The 10,280-nt window shown below is 28.0% G+C and overlaps 1 protein-coding gene across 1 annotated transcript in view; it reads right to left on the bottom strand.

Moving 5' to 3' along the window:
* Positions 1–10,280, bottom strand: part of LOC123006429 (breast cancer anti-estrogen resistance protein 1) — a 25,367-nt gene that overhangs the window by 12,712 nt on the left and 2,375 nt on the right. Inside the window, exon 2 of the mRNA XM_044400941.1 lies at positions 338–481. Coding sequence (XP_044256876.1) covers positions 338–481 — 144 coding nt within the window. The remainder of the gene's footprint in view (positions 1–337; positions 482–10,280) is intronic.

The raw sequence follows: 10,280 nt of genomic DNA, 5'->3' as shown, positions 1-10,280 counted from the left end.
CGGCTTTGCCGCTCGCCCCCTTCTAAACCTCACACTATCTAACTCGCAAATATTTTGTCAAACTCACACTATCTAACTCGCAAATATTTTGTCAAAATTATCGGGGGCTTCGCCCCGAGTAGAACAAACATTTCGGATTATAAGTTAGTAAATGTTAAATTTCCAATATTTCAAGGAAAATGATTCGAAAAATTAAACGAATTACGAAATGCATTATCTAAACCAAATATTTGTGAAAACTAACTTATCTAATCCCTAAAACAACACTACTTAAGGAAATTCTAATTGAAAATAAAGTCCTAGAAATAATATTTTGCCTATAAATAGTACAAATTACCTGTCTACCTCGCAGAGAGCACAACCACCACCCTTCGATATTTGCCGTATTCTGTTCCAGGACGATTAAAGTATCCCCTTTACGAAATGCGAGCTCGTCAGGTGAATCCGGGATATTATCGTACAAAGCTCGCGCCAAACAATGCTGAAAAAGTAAAAAAAAAAACAATTAATTACGATCCATATGGTGAAATTAAATTTTCGTCACATTAACGGGGGTAATTTATCAATTTCTACAAACAAAGGGTGCATGGGGGTAGTAGGAAAAATCCCCTATGCACCAGTGACTCATGTTTGACTAAATAACTTGGCAATGACTTGATGGATTCAAGCAATTTTCGGGACACGTGCTGTGCTATTAGCCAAAAGTTAACTAGAATAGGGGTTGAAATTGAAACTTAAAGTATTGAAAAATGACTGGAGCATTTGAGGGACCACAAAAATAATTTATTGCAGTTTAAAAGTCATCGAGTGGTGTGTCACGGATCACACAATCTTTTTGAATATAATACCTAGGGTAACTCAAACCGGTGTTATTATTATCTGTGAAGGTTATTCCAGATATATTATACCATGTGGTGATGGTTTTTATTCCCACCGTTATCGATGAAAAATCAGCAAAATATTAGTGAAAATAGGATAAATTTCAAAGTACTTTGTAGAATTGTTCACTATAACAAACTCAATTATTTGTTTTGTCAAAGCATTATGTCAATTATTTCATTAATCAGATAAAAAGCAAATATTATTGTTAAGTAAGAATAAATAAAACAAAAAAATATTTATTTTACGTAAATGATAAAAAAATATCATAATTTATTTCAGGAATCAGATTAAAAGCAAATAATATCTACAAGTGAGAAATAAATAAACGAAAAAAATATTTATTTTATCCGCAAATGTCACAAAAGTGTCTATTTTTATTACTAAATGTCACGAGTTTTACCTTTCATCCATGGAATTAAAATTCTATTTTTGCGCCAAAGAGTTTTTACTTTTGGCATGACATTTACCAATGTTGTTTTTTTTCTTCTCTCTTTTGCGGCTTCAGCAATTTCTGAGAGGTACATTGTAGATCATTAACATTTAAAATTCTGCACTACTAACTGCACTAGTCATAAAGATTAAAGTCAAGTATGATTCTTCTGGTAATAAATATTGTATATTACGATTTTAGTTACCAAATAATTAGATTTGTTCTCCGAATGATTGATCTGTCACTAACTTGTTCAAAATGATTATTTGTAAATTTATGTACAATCYTTTAAAAATGCAATTAGCTAAAATTGTTTTTACAAGTGTAAAATCCTCACATTCCTATCACCAATATACAGAGTTGAAAAAGTCTACACACTTTTTCAAAATTTATTACACAAAAACAGCTAGAACAATTTTTTTCTTACTTCTGCAAAGAAGAAAGTACAGAAAAAAAGCTGTAGCAATTTTTTAGTGTTTTGCATTTGTAAAGATTAATAAATTAAGAAGTTTGTTAAAAGTTAAATAATTTAAAAAATTAAACACCTATTTTGTATTTTTGCATCTAATAGATTGATAAATTGTCTATCTAAAAAAATAAACTTTTAATGTCTAGAATTGATAAATGAAAAGATATTTAACATTCAATATCAATTGTACCAACAATGCCTATCAATATCTATGACATTTATGATTTATCCAGAGATTGTAAAAGTCGTTATAAATACTGAAATTCGAATTATTTTATTGAAAAAATAAAGAATAATGGATTCAGTTTAACACAAATGTAATTATTAAGTGATATTTCTTCCATCTCTTGTGCAACTGTGGACTTTTTGCCTACTGAAACAATAGTAATTTTTTTTTATGTTTAACGTTAAATATCTTTTTAGTTATTGATTATAAACACCTAAAAGTAAATAATTTTAGAAAGACAATTTAATAATGTTTTAAATGCAAAAACAATAAATAGGGTGTTCCATTTAAATTTGTTAAGTTATTCAACTTTTAACAAACGCCTTCATTTTTTTATCTTTGCAAATGCAACACACTAAAAAAATATTGCAACCTTATAGCTTATACCTTCTTCTTTGCGGTAGTAAAAAAATATTTCTAGATGTCTTAGTTTTTGTGTAATAAATTTTTCAAAAACGCCGGAAAACGTAAATCATTTTAACCGATTTTTCATAAACTAAACTAAAAAATTTTTAAAGATAGTAAAACCGAGAAATTTTAAAACAAAGAAAAATGACAGAATGTTAAAACTTTTGTGGCCATTTTGTAAAATAAAACATCGAAAAATGCCAAATTATGACATTTCTGCACCAAATATATCAAAGTTAGTTAAAGTAAGAAGCTACAAAAAATGTTTTCTGCTTAAAAAGTAAAGTTTTAGTATTTGGAACTCTCTGAAAGTAGCCCTATAGCTACTATAGCTTATAAAATAATCTCAAGTGAATCAAATTTCAAGATGATATTAATGTTTTACACTCACCCCAAATAAATATACTAGCCATGAAAAAGTCACGTTTTTGTCTACCAACAACCTGAATAAACAATCCACAAATCCATCAAACTTAATGGTAGACGACAGTATATGTTTCACATACGAAATGTTCACAAGTAATAAAAAATAAAATAAACTTACATTCTGAATTTCATAAGGTGAGAGCCAAGGATAATTTGAAAAACTTATCTGTTGACAACAATAAATAAACAATTTTGCAAATATTGCACTTAACGGTAGTTTGTTTGTCAATAATAAATAAAAAAATCCTTGACATGTAAATTAACAAGACATGATTTTTGCTAATTAGTCCCTTTTTAATCAAACAAGATACGATTGCTCTTTCAAAGCAAAAGTTTACCGGTTATTTATATTAATAGAAATTACATCACTGAATTGATTAGAATATTTATTGTAAATTACAACTTAACTTTCTTATTTCCAAGTGACTCACACATGAACCGTTAATCCTCGGAAACATTGTTATTTTTAAATATCAAGACATTAGTGATTTTCTTCGAAAAATTCTACAGATAGTACGAAACGATGATGGTGATAACAGAAATTCCTTTACTATTACTAAAGAAAATGTTAAACAAATACGTCATTTTAGTTTCCTTTTCCAGTTGTGAAATAAATGTTTTTACCTACTACTCAAAAATGCACACATCTCGTAAATTCAAGACTAACCCAGATTCTTATTTGGAAACTCGTTTTTACATCAGTAATTGCAACCAAATTACTCTGACTAAATAAAACTTTAAAACACTGTAAAACATGCTTCAATCAACCGATCTCTATTTATACAGGCTGTCCCAGCGAGTTGAAAAAGTCCAAAAAGTCAAAAAAAAGTTACAATACAAACTTGTGTTTTTTAAAATCGAACACCATATGGTTCTTAACGTTTTTGGATGTAGATTTTTATGACAATGTTTTTGGCTTTTATTGGTCGATTTTGCTTAGTTTTAAAAATAAGATGGTTTTTTGACGAAAACACGCACTTTTTCAAAATTTATTACACAAAAACTAAGACATCTAGAAATATTTTTTTTTTAATATCAAAGAAGAAAGTACAAGCTATAAGGTTGTAACATTTTTTTAGTGTGTTGCATTTGCAAAGATAAAAAAATGAAGGCGTTTGTTAAAAGTTCAATATCTTAAAAAAAATAAATGGAACACTCTATTTATTGTTTTTGCATTTAAAAGATTATTAAATTGTCTTTTTAAAATTATTTACTTTTAGGTGTTTATAATCAATAACTAAAAAGATATTTAATGTTAAACATTACAAAAAATAATTACTGTTGTTTCAGTAGCCAAAAAGTGCACAGTTGCACAAGAGATGGAAGAAATATCACTTAATAATCACAGTTGTGTTAAACTGAATCCATTATTCTTTATTTTTACAATAAAATAATTCGAATTTCAGTATTTATAACGACTTTTACAATCTCTGGATAAATCAACGGATATTAATATTGAATGTTAAATATCTTCTTATTTATCAATTCTAACCATTACAAGTTTATTTTTTTAGATAGACAATTTATCAGTCTATTAAATGCAAAAATAAAAAATAGGGTGTTCCATTTAAATTTTTTAAGTTACTTAACTTTTAACAAACTTCTTAATTTATTAATCTTTACAAACGCAAAACAATAAAAAATTGCTACAGCTTTAAGTTCTGTACTTACTTCTTTGCAGAAGTAAGAAAAAATTTGTTCCAGCTATCTTAGTTTTTGTGTAATAAATTTTGAAAAAGTGTGTAGACTTTTTCAACTCTGTATATTGGTGATAGGAATGTGAGGATTTTACACTTGTAAAAACAATTTTAGCTAATTACATTTTTAAARGATTGTACATAAATTTACAAATAATCATTTTGAACAAGTTAGTGACAGATCAATCATTCGGAGAACAAATCTAATTATTTGGTAACTAAAATCCTAATATACAATATTTATTACCAGAAGAATCATACTTGACTTTAATCTTTATGACTAGTGCAGTTAGTAGTGCAGAATTTTAAATGTTAATGATCTACAATGTACCTCTCAGAAATTGCTGAAGCCGCAAAAGAGAGAAGAAAAAAAACAACATTGGTAAATGTCATGCCAAAAGTAAAAACGCTTTGGCGCAAAAATAGAATTTTTACTCCATGGATGAAAGATAAAACTTTTACTTGTGACATTTGCGGATAAAATAAATATTTTTTTCGTTTACTTATTTCTTACTTGTAAATATTATTTGCTTTTAATCTGATTCCTGAAATAAATTATGATATTTTTTTATCATTCACGTAAAATAAATATTTTTTTGTTTTTTTATTCTTACTTAACAATTATATTTGCTTTTTATCTGATTAATGAAATAACTGATATAGTGCTTGCACAAAACAAATAATTGTGTCCGTTATAGTGATTTTTTTAGATAGACAATTTATCAATCTATTAGATGCAAAAATAAAAAGTAGAGTGTTCCATTTATTTTTTTAAGTTATTTAACTTTTAACAAACTTCTTAATTTATTAATCTTTACAAATGCAAAACACTAAAAAATTGCTACAGCTTTAAGTTCTGTACTTTCTTCTTTGGAGAAATAAGAAAAAATGTGTTAAAAAAACGTCTTATTCCTAAAACTAAGCGAAATCGAGTAATAAAAGTTTAGTTTAAAAAGCCAAGAGACGGCGTTTCAGTTAAAAAAAAAAACAAATTTGTATCGTATTTTGGGACATGCTGTATGGTTGAAAATAATTTTCAATGTCCTATACAATTTTTTTTAATTTTACCATTTAAAGGTCATTAATTGACGTTTTCAACTCGCTGGGACAACCTGTATGTAAATCCACTTACGGGATCAAAGAAATAATTTACCGCTGAAAGAATTCACAGAATTTGTACTTTTTGTAAAGCTGGAAACCTTATATGCCAGTAACATAACCAAACCATTAGGGTGGATATACAGCCACTTTGGCGGCAGGTTTTTTGCTTGAAACGATTGAATTTAACTTGTTTTCAAGAGGGGTGAGTGTTACCACTTGACCTGTTGAAGATAACCAACTTCTGGATGCGAAATAATATAAACATTTCTTGTTTTATAGTCTGGCTTTTAACAAATCAAACAAAAATCAAATCAACATCGTGTGTGGCGAGATATTGAATAAGAATTACATCGGTGCTACGTGCACTTGTTCGTCAATATTTAATTTTGAAATCCTGCTCCAGACTCGGAGAACAAGTAGTTATTTAACGTTTAATTATGAGAGAAAATCAATATTTGGATTTTTATTCTGTAGACTACTGGTTTTCTGAACCACTCTGAACCCTGAAACAGTTCTGTGTTTACCCAAAAGCAGTTTTATTCGAGTTTGACTCGACTAAAATTTTTAAGCCAGTTGATTCTTATTATTCACGTTTCTATGTCAGAATTGGTTTACCAAACTAATAAGTTGTTAATTGACTGTAATTTAATTAAGTAAAGTTGATTTAATTAATTTATTCTGCTTTACCAGGAAATTCGACTAAAATTAAAACACAAATTGTGTTTCACCGAATTGATTATTTGATTTCTTTCATCTCTTATTCAAATATTCATATGAGTACTGAAAGGGTGCTCGCGGATTACGAGCAAATATTTTTGGCGTTTTCACACGTTTAAGAACTAAAGAGTTAGTTTTTTCACCCGATTTGGCCAAATCTGGCCCAAAAATCCCTAAATTATGCCAAAAATTACATTTTCATTGTCTTTGTTTGACAAGGATAAGCCGAGAAATAGCTAAAAATTGTGAATTTGTGTTATTTTCGACAAACCATTTCGTATTATTTCAGAATTTTTTAAATAAATAAATTACATTTTTGAAATCATATTCTCACTAAGAACGTTTTAAAATACGTTAAAAAGAGAAAAAACACTTAGTTTTGGAAATTTCTTTAAAACTTTTAAACATACCGCATTTATTTTTCTGTGATAAACAATTCCAGATATTGTTTTGTTTTTTTTAAGAAAATTATTCTCAGGCACCTTTTTAGTTCCTTCCAAGTTCAAAAAGTAAATATTTTGCATTTTCAAGATCTACTTTCTGGCAAAACCCCAAAAAATTGGGCAAAATCGTCTAAAATCCCATAAATTATTTGTTTGTATTTTGTATTCGTTACGTTTTTTTTAAAAAAAAAATGACGTCACTTAATTGACTCAAAAAAAAATTATTTTTGTTTGTGTTTCTACGATGTTTTATGCACTTTTAGATCCCTTGAAGTGCATTTCGATCAATTTTGTAGTATCCAATTTTTAAATTTTTGACAAAATTTTGGACGATTTTTGGTCTATTGTCAATAACGCCGGACCTATTGGTGATAATAACCCCTTATGTTAAGTACCATTGGAAAAAAAAAATAATTTCCGATCATATAAAAAAAGATCATTGTCCTTCGGTAAATAGTTATTGAGAAAATCGCTGGTAAAAACAAAGATAGCAAAAATATTCGACGGTAACATCTAAACTATCAAGAATTTTGCAATTTTCTCGACACCAATCGACTCCCCGGAATATTTTGCCAACTGACTTTTGTAATTTGTCTCCATGTTTTTTTAAGAAGAAACTTAAAGAATTTTTAATTGAAAAGTGTTTATATAATATTGAGGACGATTTTCTCTGTAATTTTAACCTGTAAGTTTTGTATTTTATGTATTATTTGACCTATGTATGACACGTTGTCTTAAACATCAATAAATCTATCCATTTTACATATATTTACGTCATCATTGAGATACAGTTTTGCCGTAATTTACAAAATAAAACAAGGTAAAAATTTGTTAACATTCTAAAAGAATTCGTTATAAAAAATCAATTTGAAGACTAAATTCCGTATCCAAAAAATTTAATACTAATTCTGCAAACACCCTGTATTTTTTTATGAAAATTTTTACTTTGACTTTTGTGTAGGTATATAAAAAAGTTATCAATTCAAAACACAATTTCAATATATCTACACATTTTATGCCCACGATATAAAGCAGCTGCCCTTCTTCAAGCAGAAATAAAACTTTAATAGCCTATCTTAACGATAAAATTTTTGATAATGCTTTTGTTTTGTTTCTCTATCCTCTTATTTTCACTGCTTCAATGCCATTTACTAGTGTACTCTCAACAAACATCAAGAGTCAATTAACATTTTTGTGATAAAAGTTACATCGTTTCGTATCAGTGACTTTTCAGAGAATTATACAGGCTGCGCCAGAACTCGCGCCTTAGAGAAAAGTGCAATATAAGATACGATACCAGGAACATAAAAAAAAATGTTAAAAATTCTATCTATAAAAATTTCGAAGTTATGAGAGTTTAAATTTTGCACTTTGACTCTATTTATTTCTGTTGGAAAAATAATTTTCCAAGTTTTTTTGCTACAGGCTAATAGAAGAGGAAACAAGAAGCTGTATCCTAAATTGTAACTCTGTTTAATGTTATTTGGAACTTTTTTGTACATTTATTAAATAATTATAAAAAACATATACAAGATCATCAGTATCATTAAATAGACATACAAAAATGTCAAATGTCAAAATTTTTTGAAGATTTTTGAAGATAGATATATTCATGAAAATTAAAATTTCAATTTTTAGTTAAAAATAAAAAGGTTTCTTAGGATTTTTAAAAATTCCACCCCCAAGGGGGTTAAACAGAGACCACAGTTTGTATTAAAATTTGTCGTTTTTGAAGTTATACCCTTGAAAATTGATATTTGAGCTTTCGGTTGAAAATAGGGCAAATTTTTTGACAGATAGAATTTTGTAAACATTTTTTCATGTTCCTGGTATCTTACTTGAAATTTTTCTCTGGGGCACACCCTGTATATCAATGTCCTTTAACTCAACGACAAATACGTATATTTGTATGCAAAAATCCTCTGCAAGCTCGGAGACTGAATATTTATTGCGTGCGGAAAAAGATCAAAAACTGGCAACTCGTTACTCGTAATATAACGACTTCAAGATAGATAAGTAAAGAAAATTACAGTTTTACCAGTCTTTAACCCGTTCACCTCTCCAATATTTTTTTTTAATTATGGTTGTTAACGATTTTTACCGACCTGAACGTGTCTTAAGTTTCAGCTACCTGATTTCAGTAGAAACTCAAAGCATTTTCTAAATAACATTTCTCATTTACTTATTATTACGGGACTTCTATGGACACATCAAGTTTTTCAAAGCGTGTCTAATAATCCAGTTCGAGCCAATGATTCGATGTAATCATCAATTTATAGCATTCCTAAACAAGGTTGCTATCCATATAACGTCACTGAAGAATAAAGTAGAATTCCACAACAGGATTTTTCACAAAACAATATTGTTGATGTCATTTTTACTCATCCTCATTGAATTTGATTTTTTTTCACATGGAGGCATAAAATAAAGAATGCCTTCCCACTGTGCAAAATATTTTGCTTGAGTATTTGTCGGGAACATAAATTTATTATCCCCGTTCCACTTTCATTCATCTCATGTTACGGTCACCCCAAATGATCTCGAACGAATTTCAAACACGCTTTTTACCTGTCGATCACCTATTTGAGGAAAAAAGAATAAAAAAAAATGCACAAAATAAAAAAAATCTCAATAAAAACTCGAAATATTAACTATTTTGAAATTCTTTACAATATCTTCAAAATGTGAATTGAGACCATAGTACGTTCTATTATTATATTTTTGCTAACATGCACAATAAAATGATATCAATAATCTCTTATCAGAACGTCAGCAATTGTTCTGTATCATATTATAGATTATTAAAGGTACAAAGTCATCAGATTTCGTGATTAAAAAAAACTTCAGCAATCAAGTGCAAAATTAAATTTTATTCTGCGATTTAACTGAAAAATCAGTAGTCAAAATCCGATTCAAAAAATATGTAATGCTGATGACCCAAAATAGAGGAGTACACATACTAACATAAAATGACATAATTTATCAGAATTTTTTTAAACGCTTTTGTAAACAAAAGAATCTTATTTCATGAAATAAAAGTGTTAAATCCTTGTAGACAACAGAGAAAGTTAGTGAAATAATATAGATTTCTTAGTCAAAAATGGGAAAATTTGCCCTTTTGTACTGAAATGACTGAAATCTTGACTCTGGAATTACTTGTATAAAATTTATAAAATTGCTTGGAATTATTTGTGAATTACTGGAATTCTTTTTGGAATTTGGAATTATCGGGGATAATTTCTTTTCAAAATTACGTCGGATTTCTTCGAACTATTAGAATTAATTTGGAATTGTAAGAATTAACTACTAAATTTTTTTTGGAATTATTTGTGAACAAAAAAATGTCAAAAAAGACAATTCGTAAACCTTTTTTTTTTCAAAAATACGTGTAGAATTAGTTATCAGAACGAATTTCCTCTAAATTACCTTTAATTGAGGTCGTTGATTTATCTTTTATGACACCTAAAATCAATCACTTTTG

The sequence above is a fragment of the Tribolium madens genome, unplaced genomic scaffold (genome assembly GCF_015345945.1).
Source record: "Tribolium madens isolate multiple individuals breed KSU strain unplaced genomic scaffold, Tmad_KSU_1.1 Scaffold_11;HRSCAF=98;Tcas5.2_LG3b, whole genome shotgun sequence".
NCBI classification, from domain to species: Eukaryota; Metazoa; Arthropoda; class Insecta; order Coleoptera; family Tenebrionidae; genus Tribolium; species Tribolium madens.
Note: the sequence above shows the minus strand (reverse complement) of the source record. Positions and strands in the feature narration are given on the sequence as shown.